General features: G+C 37.8%; 1 protein-coding gene and 1 pseudogene across 1 annotated transcript in view; both read right to left on the minus strand.

Annotated features, from left to right (window-relative positions):
• Nucleotides 1-18148, minus strand: part of CCDC18 (coiled-coil domain containing 18) — a 140697-nt gene that overhangs the window by 39953 nt on the left and 82596 nt on the right. The window contains exons 25-28 of the mRNA XM_030868681.3: nt 16953-17096; nt 7339-7542; nt 4082-4219; nt 113-313 (exon numbers count right to left, since the gene is read on the minus strand). Coding sequence (XP_030724541.3) covers nt 113-313; nt 4082-4219; nt 7339-7542; nt 16953-17096 — 687 coding nt within the window. The remainder of the gene's footprint in view (nt 1-112; nt 314-4081; nt 4220-7338; nt 7543-16952; nt 17097-18148) is intronic.
• On the minus strand, nt 1615-2569 carry LOC115859590 (archaemetzincin-2 pseudogene; annotated as a pseudogene).

The raw sequence follows: 18148 nt of genomic DNA on the forward strand, positions 1-18148 counted from the left end.
AATAGGTCAATTTTTGGTTATTTAGTCCTCTACAAACTACAAGGATGGGAAAATAAGTCATAAATTTACTTCATTATAGTTCTGCTTTATGTACTTTTATATGTTTACTTACTTTAATAAGTAATGCTTCGTTTATAGCTTCAATTACTTTATTCCTGTCTTGGACTTGCTGATGCAAATTGCTTATAGTGTCCTGAGCTTCTTTTAATTCTAGTTTTGTTTTCTCTAACTGTTCATTTAGTTGCTGAACAGAAGTCTTTTGAGAATCAGCAGTAATCTTCCACTTTGCATGCTTCTCCTGATGTGAAATCATCTACATAGCCCCAAAATTGAAAAGGAAAGGAAGAAAGAAAACAAGGTGAAGTTGGTTTCAACAACATTCTAATACTTTCCATTTCCACTTAAATGAAAGTAAATTCTGTTTGTAGTTACAAACATGATTTCTCAACAAATAACATACTAGAGGGAAAAAGGGGAGAAGGAACCCATAGTTTTAAATTTACTTAAGAACAGTTAACGAAATACCATGGACTGCTTTTGGATCCTGATTTGAACAAATCAGCTATAAAGACATTTTTGTGATAACTGAGGAAATCTGAACAATGATTGGATGTATGATGATATTAAGGAATTAAAGTCAATTTTTAGGTGTAATAATAGCATTGTGGTTATGTTTTTTTAAAATAGCCCTCATCCGACTTCCCTGATGGCACAGTGGTTAAGAATCCACCTGCCAATGCAGGGACACGGGTTCGAACCCTGGTCCGGGAAGATCCCACATGTCTCAGAGCAACTAAGCCCGTGCACCACAACTACTGAACCTGCACTCTAGAGCCTGCGAGCCACAACTACTGAAGCCCGCGTGCCTAGAGCCTGTGCTCTGCAACAAGAGAAGCCACCGCAATGAGAAGCCTGCACACCGCAATGAAGACCCAACGCAGCCAAAAATAAAAATAAATAAATAAATTTATTAAAATAGTCCGTATCTTTTAGAAATGTTTACTGATGAAACAATCATGTTTGGGATTTGCTTCAAAACAATATGTGATATGTGGGGGAATGTGGGGAAGGGAAGAAAGGGAAGTGAGTGAGGTTAAAGATATGGTGACCATACTTCCCAGTTTGCCTACAGCTGTCTAGGTTTTTATGCCTGGTATCCTGGTGTAGTTACTAATAGCACCCTTTTTCATTCTCAAAAGTATTTCCTTTTAGATAAAAGAGATGGTCGACATACTTATAGATCAAATCAAATTGGCCATGAGTTGATAATTACTGAAGTTGAACAATATATAGGAAGAGTTATACTATTCTACTTTTGAATATGTTTAAAATTTTCCATAATAAAGTTTAAAAAAATCTCATTTTCATTGAAAAAAATCAGGAGTTTTGCAATTAAATAACTTTTCTGACAACTCTGAAACCTGTATTTTAAAAATTACAGTTAAAAATTATTGATCTCCTTTCCTATTACTTTAATGACATATCCTCTCATTTTTATATTCAACCAACATACACACTTTAAAAAAATCTTTGTTAAGAACAACAACAAAAAAACCTATATATATATTTTTTAACCTGTAAGTATTTATTTTAATTACTCCTATTTGAAGGTCCTTATTTTTGGAAAATAGCAAGGCATTTTATTATCCACTCTTTCCATTCCTTAAAGGCTTCTACAGGTTTTGGCAAATTCACATTATCCTCATGACTATGTTTTGGAGGGAGGTGTGTCAGCAGATTCATCTTCAATCCACCTCACCAGCGCTTTGTACCCTTCCACAGTGCTACAACCAATAGCATGCTGTAACTTGTGTAAACAGATAGGGTAAAAGTTTAGGGGGCACTGGTCAGCTTTTCCCAAATCTTTGGAACCTTGCATTAGATGTTCAAGCCACTGGCAGTGTTAAAGTCCAAATCTGTGTCCAACCTCATGGGTTAAAGTCTTATAGGATCAAAGTGGCAAAACACTAGTCATTTCAGGAATGTAATAGTTATCAAAAATTGAATAGTCGTTTGAAGGTGTTCTCTGCAGCTTCTTTACCTTGCCTTCATAAGATAAACTATTAAAAAAACGCCATACCTGACAAGGCTGAATATCTCCATACCATCTGTTAAAGAGGCCTGTCCAAAGGCAAAATTCCAGGGAATCTCTTGGGTAATGCTCAGTGTTATTCCCACAACACAGAAGGCATCTTTAGGCTTCTAATTTTTTAGAACTTCAGGGTATGCCCTGCATGAATTTGTAGGTTTTGGATGTTATCACTGACTCTAAAAGAACACCTTGCAGAGACAGGAACTGGTTCTAGGAGCTTTACTGTCAAGCCACAGAAAAATGCTTCACAGTAGCCCTTGAGTCATTTAATATATTCTTGACTGATAACTCTGGTGTTTCCTAGAGATCCAAAGCACTGTATATAAATACTGCATTTCTCTGGAGAGGGTGTCTTTCTGTAAGGATCACTGAAAAACTTTTCAAAAGTCTTGGGGAGCCTCAGGATGGGAGGTATCCAATCTGATCACGAATGCAAGATGGGTCCAAAGGTATCACCCTCTGGCTGGAAGTCTTCATTTATCAAAAGCTGTTCCACCAGCACCTAACTTTTACTGTGACACAAGTGCTGGGTTCTTAAGATGAGAGCTGTTTTTAGTGTCTGTTTAGAGTTCCATACTGTTTGCATAATGAAAGGTCTCTTCCATTCACATCGTGTTCCTATGTAGAGCTTTCATTTTTCTGTCTGAATGGGTTAAACAGCTGTTTCACCACGAGGCTTAAAAGGACCAGCATGTCTGGGGCCTGACTGGAAAAGCATTGTGCTGGGTGCCTTCATCCCCGACAGGCCTCCAAGACACCAGCTGCAGCCCCTGTGCGAGTATCCATATTAGGTGTTTTTATATGATGCATATAAAATATTAATACCAGATATTAAACAGCAATACTAGAACCAATTTTTACAATTCATTTTATGTACTATTGCTTATAAATAATTTCAGGATGCTTATAAAACTAAAAGTAAAAAATTGGATGATTAAAATAAAAGTAGAAATTCAGACCATGTAATAAAAGCATACTGAGTAGTTCCTGGCAAATACTTGAGATGGACCAATTATTACTGATGGTCACTAAGTTGACCAGCTAATATCAAATAATTATGCTGAACTCATCAGCATTCACATTTGTCTCTAAAGACCAAAGGTTGTAATCTCTTGGCCTGAGGACTGGATTCAGCTTGCAAATGTGTTTTGTTTGGCAGACAATGTTTTCAAAGAGATTTGACTCTAAATGCATTTAAACAAGACATGGTGACCACAAACCCAACTTATCCCTCACAAAGATGTTACCAAACTCCCTAGAAATGAGTTTAATATAAATATATTTGCAACCATTGCCATACGGAAAAATGCTTTATTAGAACTTCATAAGTAATTTATTCAGATCTTAAACATAAATTCTGGATATCTTCAAATATAGTTTTTAAAAAGACAAGAAATGCTATTCTAATGGGTGACACTGCCCATTTCTATAAAGGCTCAGGACACATGGATAGATAAAAAGTATTGTACTGCCTCTCTAACTTACTATCAGAGCAAATGTTGAAAATTACAACACATTAATAGATCTACATCACATGAAACAGCTTATATTGGTTATTAAATACCTCCAGTTAGTTTTGGCAAGCGCTATTTTATAACCAATGATACAATGATAATGATGTGCCAGGCTCTGGTGTAAGAACTTTAACTACACTAATTCATTTAATCCTCAGCACAGTTTTATGAAATAGATAGCATTATTATATCCATTTTAGTTAAAGATGTTAAGTTAGTTGCCCAAGGTTACATAAGTGTCAAGTAATGAGCTGAGATTTAGAATCAGGATGCCTGGCTAAAGAATTCAACCTCTTAACCCCACAGAATATTAGTTCACTGGATATGAAGCAAAAGTTATACGTTTAGGATACCAGAAATGGAAGACCACATGTATTACTCTATAATGAACATTTAAGAGCTAGACTTATACTTTGTTCAGATAGATCAACACACTTTAGCAGGGGGTAATAGAACAAATTAAATTTTTATTTACCTCTAGATGATAAGCTTCTTTGACAGATTCTACTTCTGCTGACAATTTCTTGATTTCTGCTTGCATTCTTACTTCTAACTGAGCTTCACGTACTTGAGAAGCCCCCAACTCTTCAGCTAAATGTTTTCCATGAGCTTCCTTAAAATGACATATTAAGTAAAGGTTACATTACTTGTTTATTTGGCTATTATAGCTAAACAACTCACCACATTTATAGAAGTATCTTAATCTTTTATAATACTATGTACTCATACACAGTTACCATATTAAATGTACACTTTAAAAAATGTATTAATCTAGATTTTAACCTAGATCTTTAAGAGAGTACTAATGGGAAAGTATCAGTATATTGTTTGTTATCATAATATAATAGAAGTTCACTAACCAATGCATTTTGTAAAATAAACTAATAACCACAGAACACTGAACTTTGGCAGATAATAGTCTGCTCTTAGGTATGGGTATGCATTTTTGCTCACCAGATGTGCTGTTTGCTTATCTACAGTCAGTTGTGTATTTATCCAGACCTATTTATGCTAGTTGTGTTTGTGACTACAATTATGTAGTTTTATTATACATTATGAACATTGATGAAATATGCATGTAAAATGAATGTTTTTATATGAAAACTAAGTTATATGCTTTGAGACAATTCAATGAGTGAGTCACAAACATTTGCTACCCAATTAGAACCAGTCAGGATAGTTGTAAAATATTGTGTGAAATCCCATAAAAAATACGAGATGCTATCCTCTGATTCACAAATGTCTTTCAATTCTTTTTCCATTTTAAGAAACTAAAATTGGAAACTATAGATGATGGAATATGAGTATGGTTTATGCAAGAAAGACTAGGTGGAATTTTAATCAAGTGACCCTACCATACACCAAAAACCAAGATTTGGTCCCACATTAAAAGATTAACGCATGAATGTAAACTTAGATTTTTGGGTTAAAATATAATACTTAAAGTGTCATTTTTTAAAAATAAATGTATTTATTTTGTTTATTTATTATTTTTGGCTGCATTGGGTCTTCGTTGCTGCACGGGCTTTCTCTAGTTGCGGCAAGCGGGGGCTACTCTTCGTTGTGGTGAGCGGGCTTCTCACTGTGGTGGCTTCTCTTGTTGCGAAGCACGGGCTCTAGTCACGCGGGCTTCAGTAGTTGAGGCACGGGGGCTCAGGAGTTGTGGCGCATGGGCCTAGTTGCTCTGCAGCACGTGGGATATTCCTGGACCAGGGCTTGAATCTGTGTCCCCTGCGTTGGCAGGTGGATTCTTAACCACTGTGCCACCAGGGAAGCCCTAAAGTGTCATTTTTTTTTAAAATGTTTATTTATTTATTTATCTTTTGCTGCGTTGGGGCTGCAGTGGGTCTTCATTTTTTCTTTTTTTTTTTATGCGGTACGCGGGCCTCTCACTGTTGTGGCCTCTCCCGTTGCGGAGCACAGGCTCCAGATGCACAGGCTCAGCGGCCATGGCTCACGGGCCCCGCCGCTCTGCAGCACGTGGGATCTTCCCGGACTGGGGCACGAACCCGTGTCCCCTGCATCGGCAGGCGGACTCTCAACCACTGTGCCACCAGGGAAGCCCTGGGTCTTCGTTTTTGCGTGCGGGCTGTCTTTAGCTGCGTCAAGCATGGGCTACTCTTGGTTGCTACTCTTGGTGTTTCTCATTGTGGTGGCTTTTCTTGTGGAGCACTGGCTCTAGGTGCGTGGGCTTCAGTAGTTATGGCACATGGGCTTCAGTAGTTGTGGCTTGTAGGCTCTAGAGAGCAGGCTCAGTAGTTGTGATGCACGCGCTTAGTTGCTCTGCAGCATGTGGGATCTTCCAGGACCAGGGCTCGAACCCATGTCACCTGCATCAGCAGGCAGATTCTTAACCACTGCGCCACCAGGGAAGGCCTAAAATGTCATTTTTAATAATTCCCCACATTCACTTACTTATTTGATTAACTGAGCTTAGTTTATCAGATAAAATCAATTATACTACATTTAGATACTATTGATAAGGACAGAAATGAGATAAAAGATAGCCTCCCTTTTCCTAGTAGACTCCCACGTGCCTGACATTCTAGTAAAAATTCCCTGTATATTTATTATTAGTCTAACCACCCAGAAATGTGAATAAAAATGTCATTAGGTTAACCAAGGCTAAATGTAAAAACATTTTCAGTCAATTCCCATACTGAATTAGTAACCATAATAGAAAGCAGAAAAATCACAAGAACTTTTCTAGAATACCAATAAATACATTTTTTTCGAAGTCTAAGTAATTAACTCACATATATCAATCTAAATATTTTTAAGCCAAGTTGTTAACTTTCTATCTAATACTAGGGAAATACAATCTATATTAGTGCTCTTGCTATTTAAAAGCTCTTTTCCTCCCCAAGGGTTCTGGACTGCAGGTTTCTAACAGTTATAAATTTAGATAGTCAGTTTTCATATATGAATGGCTACAAATGTAAAAAGTTTTTACTAAAAAAGATTTATTAGAGACTTCCCTGGTGGTCCAGTGGTAAAGAATCCGCCTTACAATGCAGGGGACGCGGGTTCGATTCCTGGTCAGGGAACTAAGAGCACACATGCTGCGGGGCAACTAAGCCAGTGTGCCACAATTACTGAGCTCGCGTGCCTCAACTAGAGCCCGCGTGCCGCAAGCTACAGAACCCATGCGCCCTGGAGCCCAAGCGCCACAACTACCGAGCCCACGCACCCTGGAGCCTGCATGCCACAACTAGAGAGAAGCCAACGTGCCACAACGAAGAGCCTGTGTGCTGCAATGAAAGATCCCACATGCCTCAATGAAGATCCCGTGTGCTGCAACTAAGACACAATGCAGCCAAAAATAAATTATATTAAATAAATAAATAATGAATAAATCTTTTAAAAAAGATTTATTAGATTTATTTTTTTTGTTTGAGTGATAGCTCAAATTCACTTGAAAGTCTGAAAGTGCTTTATAACTCATTTTATTGAAAACTAATTAGTTTGACTAATACTCAGTTCTGAGAGACTTCCAAGTTACACTACAATGCTGTGCTAAATATAACAGTTTTTTAAAAAATTTGGGTAAAATACACATAACATAAAATTTACCACCTTAATCATTTTTAAGTGTAAAATTTGGTGGTATTAAATACATTCACATTGTTGTGGAACACAATTAACTTTTGTAAGAACTATATTCTATAGTCGAAAAAGTAAAGGTTAAAAATTTTAGTATTTTCAGTAAGGTAAAATTAGAATAGGGATTACTTTCTCTTTAGAGAGTTGCTTTATTTCCTCCAGTTCACTTGACAGCCTTTCTACTTCTCTCTGTGCTTGCACTTGTTGACGATGAGCCTCCACCAATTCTGTATGAGAGTTCTGCAAATGCTCCCGAGATAGCCTCAATTCTTGCTCCAAATCTATGGCCTCCTTGTACTGAGTTGCAATGTACTGTTCCTGCTCTTTCATAACCTGAAATGCACAAGATATTTGTAGGTTTCAAAATAAAATGATACAGATAACCTATTCTTACTCTGATTTCTCTTTTAATAAATGACTTAACCCCTCCCAACTAAACCTCTATATAATTTAACATATAATGAATATCATCCACTGTGAAACTAACATTCGAAAATGTTTTCTTTTTTAATGATAAAAAAATGACAAAAGTACTGTAATAAATCTGGGACTCACTGGTATATTTTACATGACTTTAATATGCAAGCTGCATAATCCTTTAACATTATGATGCAACATCACAGAATATATAATAATATAAAGAGAAGAAAGACGTTAATATTTCATTATCCATGTCAAAGATGGAGAATATACTGGCGTGAATAATCAAAACCTACCACTAACCCACACAGCTTGGTTAAGGATGATCTTATTCACTGCAAAAGGGAAATTTGTTATTGGGACTACTACTCCTTCTGAAAACCTTTTACATTCCTCAGTTAAATCTCTAGTAAAGTATTATTTCTTAGAGAAAAAGAAATCAGTAAAAAGTAAATTAGTTCTAAATTGGCTCAGTGAGGTAGATTAGATGGTAGATAATGACGCTTGACTTTAGGGCTGATAAGAAGGAAAGAAACCAGTACAAATCACTAGGACCCTAATGTCTAGAATGGGGGCCTAAGGTCCAACAGTGTTGTATATCAGTATAAATCTCATGTAAATATTTTTAGCCAGCCCTTGTTAAGGAACATGAAATGATTGAGCCAGTAACCTTTCTTTTTTCTCACTGGGGCCCAAACTTGGTCTCAGAGACCCTGCTTAATTTATGTATTGATATATAATCCAACAAATATTTATTCATGCTTACTATGTGATATGTACTATTCTAGGTGTTGAGGATAAAGGAGTGAACAGAGGAGACAAAGTGGCTACCCTTGTGGAGTTTATATTCAACTGGAAGAGACAGATAATCAATTAATCAAACACAATAAAGAGCTATATATTGATATTAAGTTTTAAAGTTGAGTATAGTATTTAAAAACAAAAAAAAGTTACATCCATGAGAGCTCTTAGAAACAAATTCACTTTTAAAAAAAGGCAAGTGGGTGGAATGAGTTCAGTAGTCAACACACATGCAAACTGATGATATGAAGTCATCAAACTTTATCTGGCAACTCAATGTACTTGGCCTCAATAAAATACAACTATCTGTTAATTCATTCTCTGGATAGAGTCCCTCAAGGACAAAGGAGTGCATCCTATTAATATCTGATCTTCAGTTCTATCACATAGTAGGTTCTCAATTAAAACATACATATATTTATTGATCAAGTGAGCATATATCATGGATTTACTATGTGAGAGATATGCAAATACCTATAAGGAATATAAAGACAAATAAGATGATAACCTCACCTATAATCAGAACATCAGAATAAAGTAATTAATAAGATAAGGAAAATAGTAGGTATCTGGCACAAATAATTAGCCTAAAAATACTTATGGCACAGTTTCTGTGCATACTAAATACCAATCACATACTAAAACCAATCAGTTTAAAATATAAAGATTTTAGACGAGGCGAAGATGGCGGAAGAGTAAGACGCGGAGATCACCTTCCTCCCCACAGATACACCAGAAATACATCTACACGTGGAACAACTCCTACAGAACACCTACTGAACGCTGGCAGAAGACCTCGGCCCTCCCAAAAGGCAAGAAACTCCCCACGTACCTGGGTAGGGCAAAAGAAACAACAGAGACAAAAGAATAGGGACGGGACCTGCACCAGGGGGAGGGAGCTGTGAAGGAGGAAAGGTTTCCACACACTAGGAAGCCCCTACGCAGGTGGAGACTGCCGGTGGCGGAGGGGGAAAGCTTCGGAGCCGCGGAGGAGAGCGCAGCAACAGGGGTGCGGAGGGCAAAGCGGCGAGATTCCCGCACAGAGGATCCGTGCCGACCGGCACTCACCAGCCCGAGAGGCTTGTCTGCTCACCCGCCGGGGCGGGCGGGGCTGCGAGCTGTGGCTCGGGTTTCGGTCGGAGCGCAGGGAGAGGACTGGGGTTGGCGGCTTGAACATAGCCTGAAGGGGTTAGTGCACCACGGCTAGCCGGGAGGGAGTCCGGGGAAAAGTCTGGACCTACCGAAGAGGCAAGAGACTTTTTCTTCCGTCTTTGTTTCCTGGTGTGCGATGAGAGGGGATTAAGAGCGCTGCTAAAAGGAGCTCCAGAGACGGGCTCGAGCCACAGCTAAAAGCGCGGACCCCAGAGACCTGCATGAGACGCTAAGGCTGCTGCTGCCGCCACCAAGAAGGCTGTCAGCGAGCACAGGTCACTATCCACACCCTCCTTCCGAAGAGCCTGTGCAGCCTGCCACTGCCAGGGTCCCGGGATCCAGAAACAACTTCCCCGGGAGAACGCACGGCACGCCTCAGGCTGGTGCAACACCACGCCGGCCTCTGCCACCGCAGGCCCGCCCCACACTCCGTGCCCCTTCCTCCCTCTGGCCTGAGTGAGCCAGAGCCCCCGACTCAGCGGCTCCTTTAACCCTGTCCTGTCTGAGCGAAGAACAGATGCACTCTTGTGACCTACATGCGGGGGGGGGGGGGGGCGCAAATCCAAAACTGAGCCCCTGGGAGCTGTGAGAACAAAGAAGAGAAAGGGAAATCTCTCCCAGCAGCCTCAGAAGCAGCGGATTAAAGCTCCACAATCAACTTGATGTACCCTGCATCTGTGAATACATGAATAGAAAACAAATCATCCCATTTTGAGGAGGTGGACTTTGAGAGCAAGATTTATGATTTTTCCCCCTTTCCTCTTTTTGTGAATGTGTATGTGTATGCTTCTGTGTGACATTTTGTCTGTATAGCTTTGCTTCCACCATTTGTCCTAGGGTTCTATCCGTCTGTTTTTTTTCTTTTTAATTTTTTTTCTTAATAATTATTTTTTATTTTAATAACTGTATTTAATTTTATGTTATCTTCTTTCTTTCTTTCCTTCCCTCCCTCCTTTAGACAATGAATCATCCCAAATTGAGGAGATGGACTTTGAGAGCAAGATTTATGATTTTTTCCCCTTTTCCACTTTTTGTGAGTGTGTATGTGTATACTTCTGTGTGAGATTCTGTCTGTAGAGCTTTGCTTCCACCATTTGTCCTAGGGTTCTACCCATCCTTTTTTTTTTAATAATTATTTTTTATTTTAATAACTTTATTATATTTTATCTTACTTTATTTTATTTTACTTTATCTTCTTTCTTTTTCTTCTTCCTTCCCTCCTTCCTTCCTTCCTCCCTCCCTCCTTTCTTTCTTTCTTTCCTTCTTTCTTTCTACTTCTACTAATTTTTTCTTTCTACTTTTTCTCCCTTTTATTCTGAGCCGTGTGGATGAAAGGCTCTTGGTGCTGCAGCCAGGAGTCAGTGCTGTGCCTCTGAGATGGGAGAGCCAACTTTAGCACACTGGTCCACAAGAGACCTCCCAGCTCCACATAATATCAAATGGCGAAAATCTCCCAATGATCTCCATCTCAACACCAGCACCCAGCTTCACTCAACAACCAGCAAGTTACAGTGCTGGACACCCTATACCAAACAACTAGCAAGACAAGAACACAACCCCACCCATTAGCAGAGAGGCTGCCTAAAATCATAAGTCTACAGACACCCCAAAACACACCACCAGACGTGGACCTGCCCACCAGAAAGACAAGATCCAGCCTCATCCACCAGAACACAGGCACTAGTCCCCTCCACCAGGAAGCCTACACAACCCACTGAACCAACCTTAGCCATTGGGGACAGACACCAAAAACAAAGGGAACTACGAACCAGCAGCCTGCAAAAAGGAGACTCCAAACTCAGTAAGATAAGCAAAATGAGAAGACAGAAAAACACACAGCAGATGAAGGAGCAAGATAAAAACCCACCAGACCTAACAAATGAAGAGGAAATAGGCAGTCTACCTGAAAAAGAATTCAGAATAATGATAGTAAAGATGATCCAAAATCTTGGAAATAGAAGAGACAAAATGCAAGAAACATTTAACAAGGACCTTGAAGAACTAAAGATGAAACAAACAATGATGAACAACACAATAAATGAAATGAAAAATACTCTAGATGGGATCAATAGCAGAATAACTGAGGCAGAAGAACAGATAAGTGACCTGGAAGATCAAATAGTGGAAATAACTACTGCAGAGCAGAATAAAGAAAAAAGAATGAAAAGAACTGAGGACAGTCTCAGAGACCTCTGGGACAACATTAAACACACCAACATTCGAATTATAGGGGTCCCAGAAGAAGAAGAGAAAAAGAAAGGGACTGAGAAAATATTTGAAGAGATTATAGATGAAAACTTCCCTAATATGGGAAAGGAAATAGTTAATCAAGTCCAGGAAGCACAGAGAGTCCCATACAGGATAAATCCAAGGAGAAATATGCCAAGACACATATTAATCAAACTGTCAAAAATTAAATACAAAGAAAACATATTAAAAGCAACAAGGGAAAAACAACAAATAACACATAAAGGAATCCCCATAAGGTTAACAGCTGATCTTTCAGCAGAAACTCTGCAAGCCAGAAGGGACTGGCAGGACATATTTAAAGTGATGAAGGAGAAAAATCTGCAACCAAGATTACTCTACCCAGCAAGGATCTCATTCAGATTTGATGGAGAAATTAAAACCTTTACAGACAAGCAAAAGCTGAGAGAGTTCAGCACCACCAAACCAGCTTTACAACAAATGCTAAAGGAACTTCTCTAGGCAAGAAACACAAGAGAAGGAAAAGACCTACAATAATGAACCCAAAACAATTGAGAAAATGGGAATAGGAACATACATATCGATAATTACCTTAAATGTAAATGGACTAAATACTCCCACCAAAAGACACAGATTGGCTGAATGGATACAAAAACAAGACCCATATACATGCTGTCTACAAGACACCCACTTCAGACCTAGAGACACATACAGACTCAAAGTAAGGTGATGGAAAAAGATATTCCATGCAAATGGAAACCAAAAGAAACCTGGAGTAGCAATTCTCATATCAGACAAAATAGACTTTAAAATAAAGACTATTAGAAGAGACAAAGAAGGACACCACATAATGATCAAGGGATCAATCCAAGAAGAAGATATAACAATTGTAAATATTTATGCACGCAACATAGGAGCACCTCAATACATAAGGCAAATACTAACAGCCATAAAAGGGGAAATCGACCGTAACACATTCATAGTAAGGGGCTTTAATACCCCACTTTCACCAATGGACAGATCATCCAAAATGAAAATAAATAAGGAAACACAAGCTTTAAATGATACATTAAACAAGATGGACTTAATTGATATTTATAGGACATTCCATCCAAAAACAACAGAATACACATTTTTCTGAGGTGCTCATGGAACATTCTCCAGGATAGATCATATCTTGGGTCACAAATCAAGCCTTGGTAAAGTTAATAAATTTGAAATTGTATCAAGTATCTTTTCCGACCACAACGCTATGAGACTAGATATCAATTACAGGAAAAGATCTGTAAAAAATACAAACACATGGAGGCTAAACAATACACTACTTAATAACGAAGTGATCAGTGAAGAAATCAAAGAGGAAATAAAAAAATACCTAGAAACCAATGACAATGGAAACACGATGACCCACAACCTATGGGATGCAGCAAAAGCAGTTCTAAGAGGGAAGTTTATAGCAATACAATCCTACCTTAAGAAACAGGAAACATCTCAAATAAACAACCTAACCTTGCACCTAAAGCAATTAGAGAAAGAAGAACAAAAAAACCCTGAAGTTAGCAGAAGGAAAGAAATCATAAAAATGAGATCAGAAATAAATGGAAAAGAAATGAAGGAAACGATAGCAAAGATCAATAAAACTAAAAGCTGGTTCTTTGAGAAGATAAACAAAATTGATAAACCATTAGCCAGACTCATCAAGAAAAAAAGGGAGAAGACTCAAATCAATAGAATTAGAAATGAAAAAGGAGAATTAACAACTGACACTGCAGAAATACAAAAGATCATGAGAGATTACTACAAGCAACTCTATGCCAATAAAATGGACAACCTGGAAGAAATAGACAAATTCTTAGAAAGGCACAACCTGCCAAGACTGAATCAGGAAGAAATAGAAAATATGAGCAGACCAATCACAAGCACTGAAATTGAAAATGTGATTAAAAATCTTCCAACAAACAAAAGCCCAGGACCAGATGGCTTCACAGGCAAATTCTATCAAACATTTAGAGAAGAGCTAACATCTATCCTTCTCAAACTCTTCCAAAATATAGCAGAGGGAGGAACACTCCCAAACTCATTCTATGAGGCCACCATCACCTCGATACCAAAACCAGACAAGGATGTCACAAAGAAAGAAAACTACAGGCCAATATCACTGATGAACATAGATCAAAAATCCTCAACAAAATACTAGCAAACAGAATCCAATAGCACATTAAAAGGATCATACACCATGATCGAGTGGGTTTATTCCAGAAATGCAAGGATTCTTCAATATATGCAAATCAATCAATGTGATACACCATATTAACAAATTGAAGGAGAAAAACCATATGATCATCTCAATAGATGCAGAGGAAGCTTTCGACAAAATTCAACACCCATTTATGATAAAAACCCTGCAGAAAGTAGGCACAGAGGGAACTTTCCTCAACATAATAAAGGCCATATATGACAAACCCACAGCCAACATTGTCCTCAATGGTGAAAAACTGAAAGCATTTCCACTAAGATCAGGAACAAGACAAGGTTGCCCACTCTCACCATTCTTATTCAACATAGTTTTGGAAGTTTTAGCCACAGCAATCAGAGAAGAAAAGGAAATAAAAGGAATCCAAATCGGAAAAGAAGAAGTAAAGCTGTCACTGTTTGCAGATGACATGATACTATACATAGAGAATCCTAAAGATGCTACCAGAAAACTACTAGAGCTAATCAATGAATTTGGTAAAGTAGCAGGATACAAAATGCACAGAAATCTCTGGCATTTCTATACACTAATGATGAAAAATATGAAAGTGAAATCAAGAAAACACTCCCATTTACCATTGCAACAAAAAGAATAAAATATCTAGGAATAAACCTACCTAAGGAGACAAAAGACCTGTATTCAGAGAATTATAAGACGCTGATGAAAGAAATTAAAGATGATACAAATAGATGAAGAGATATACCATGTTCTTGGATTGGAAGAATCAACGTTGTGAAAATGACTCTACTACCCAAAGCAATCTACAGATTCAATGCAATCCCTATCAAACTACCACTGGCATTTTTCACAGAACTAGAACAAAAAATTTCACAATTTGTATGGAAACACAAAAGACCCTGAATAGCCAAAGCAATCTTGAGAACAAAAAACGGAGCTGCAAGAATTAGGCTCCCTAACTTCAGACTATACTACAAAGCTACAGTAATGAAGACAGTATGGTACTGGCACAAAAACAGAAAGATAGATCAATGGAACAGGACAGAAAGCCCAGAGATAAACCCATGCACATATGGTCACCTTATCTTTGATAAAGGAGGCAAGAATGTACAGTGGAGAAAGGACAGCCTCTTCAATAAGTGGTGCTGGGAAAACTGGACAGGTACATGTAAAAGTATGAGATTAGATCACTCCCTAACACCATACACAAAAATAAGCTCAAAATGGATTAAAGACCTAAATGTAAGGCCAGAAACTATCAAACTCTTAGAGGAAAACATAGGCAGAACACTCTATGACATAAATCACAGCAAGATCCTTTTTGACCCACCTCCTAGAGAAATGGAAATAAAAACAAAAATGAACAAATGGGACCAATGAAACTTCAAAGCTTTTGCACAGCAAAGGAAACCATAAACAAGACAAAAAGACAACGCTCAGAATGGAGAAAATATTTGCAAATGAAGCAACTGACGAAGGATTAATCTCCAAAATTTATAAGCAGCTCAATAACAAAAAAACAAACAACCCAATCCAAAAATGGGCAGAAGACCTAAATAGACATTTCTCCAAAGAAGATATACAGACTGCCAACAAACACATGAAAGAATGCTCAACATCATTAATCATTAGAGAAATGCAAATCAAAACTACAATGAGATATCATCTCACACCAGTCAGAATGGCCATCATCAAAAAATCTAGAAACAATAAATGCTGGAGAGGGTGTGGAGAAAAGGGAACACTCTTGCACTGCTGGTGGGAATGTGAATTGGTACAGCCACTATGGAGAACAGTATGGAGGTTCCTTAAAAAACTGCAAATAGAACTACTATATGACCCAGCAATCCCACTACTGGGCATATACCCTGAGAAAACCATCATTCAAAAAGAGTCATGTACCAAAATATTCATTGCAGCTCTATTTACAATAGCCAGGAGATGGAAACAATCTAAGTGTCCATCATCAGATGAATGGATAAAGAAGATGTGGCACATATATACAATGGAATATTACCCATAAAAAGAAATGAAATGGAGCTATTTGTAATGAGATGGATAGACCTAGAGTCTGTCATACAGAGTGAAGTAAGTTATAAAGAGAAAGACAAATTTTGCTAACATATATATATGGAATTTAAGGGAAAAAATGTCATGAAGAACCTAGGGGTAAGACAGGAATAAAGACACAGACCTACTAGAGAATGGACTTGAGGATATGGGGAGGGGGAAGGGTAAGCTGTGACAAAGCGAGAGAGAGGCATGGACATATATACACTACCAAACGTAAGGTAGATAGCTAGTGGGAAGCATCCGCATAGCACAGGGAGATCAGCTCGGTGCTTTGTGACCGCCTGGAGGGGTGGGATAGGGAGGGAGATGCAAGAGGGAAGAGATATGGGAGCATATGTATATGTATAACTGATTCACTTTGTTATAAAGCAGAAACTAACACACCATTGTAAAGCAATTATACTCTAATAAAGAGGCAGAAAAAAAAAAAAAGAAGCATAAGGACTTCCCTAGTGGCGCAGTGGTTAAGAATCCGCCTGCTAATGCAGGGGACACAGGTTCGATCCCTGGTCCGGGAAGATCCCACATGCCATGGAGCAACTAAGCCTATGCACCACAACTACTGAGCCTGTGCTCTAGAGCCTGCAAACCACAACTACTGAGCCTGCGCTCTAGAGCCCATGAGCCACGACTACTGAGCCCGCTTGTCACAACTACTGCAGCCCGTGTGCCTAGAGCCTGTGCTCTGCAACAAAGAGAAGCCACCGCAATGAGAAGCCCGCGCACCACAACGAAGACCCAACACAGCCAAAAAATAAATAAATTTATAAAAGATAAATATAAAGCATATTTAACACTAAAAAAACAAAAAAAAACAAAAACAAAACATAACGATTTATATCAATCTTGTTCCTTAGGAGGAAAATAATTTGCTTACAATTTCCATTTCTTTCATCTTTTCTTGTGTCCGTTCAGTTTCTTTTTTCAGTTGACTTATCTCCTGTTCATTTTGTAGTGTTATAAACTCTTTTTCTCGAAGTTGTTCTTTGGCATTTTGCAATTTTTCATTCAAACCTTCTATCTGAATTTTAAACAGAGCAATGTTAATGTAACTAAAGAAAAATAATTCTTCAGTCATAAATGAAATCCAAGTAAGTCAGGTTTTAAACATGTATATCTAAAATAGCAAAAATTTAAAAATGTTTTTCTTTTTCTTTTTTCTTTTAGAAGAGTGAGTTTATTAGAACAAAGATTCAAAAATATGTTTTTCTTAAAACAACCATAACTTTGACATAAGTATCAGAATTCTTGTGCCTAATAAAATGCTTATATGTATACCTAAAATATACTAAAAGAGATGACAGTCTCAACCACATTTGTATAAGAAAGGAAAATAAAGGTACGTTAAAACAACACACATTACGTGGCCTTAAAAATAATTTTACAGGTAATTATCTGCATGAGGTAAAAAATACAATTAGTGAAAACAAACTCCCCTTCTTTACTATGTTCCTTCCTTAGAGGCAACCACAGTTAATAGAATTACTTGCAAATCCTTCCAGAGATATTTTATACATATTCAGATATGCACACATTATAATAAATATGTGAACACGTTGACATACAAAAAAAATACATTTAAAATAACATTAAAAGGGTAAGCACCAGAAGCCGGGGAGTCAGAGAAAAGGAAAAATGTGGTGGAAGGGTACAAAGTTTCAGTTAGGCAGGATGAATAAATTCTGGAGATACAATGTATGGCACAGTGAATGACTGTAATTAGTAATACTATGTTGTATACTTGATAAGTGTTCTCATAAAAAAAAGTAACTATATGAGGTTGTAGATATGTTAATTAGTTTGATTACTGTAATTATGTCATAATGTATGTGTATATTAAAACTTCATGTTGTACATCTTAAATATATGCCATTTTTTGTCAATTATACCTCAATAAAGCTGGGGAAAAAATTGAGAAGAAAATGAATATAACATAGGATGTACAAGATAATTAAAATTATGCAGTATTGGGAATTCCCTGGCAGTCCTGTGGTTAGGACTCCATGCTGTCACTGCCAAGGGTCCAGGTTCAATCCCTGGTTGGGGAACTAAGATCCCACAAGCTACACAGCA

Source organism: Globicephala melas, chromosome 1 (genome assembly GCF_963455315.2).
Source record: "Globicephala melas chromosome 1, mGloMel1.2, whole genome shotgun sequence".
In the NCBI taxonomy this organism is placed as follows: domain Eukaryota; kingdom Metazoa; phylum Chordata; class Mammalia; order Artiodactyla; family Delphinidae; genus Globicephala; species Globicephala melas.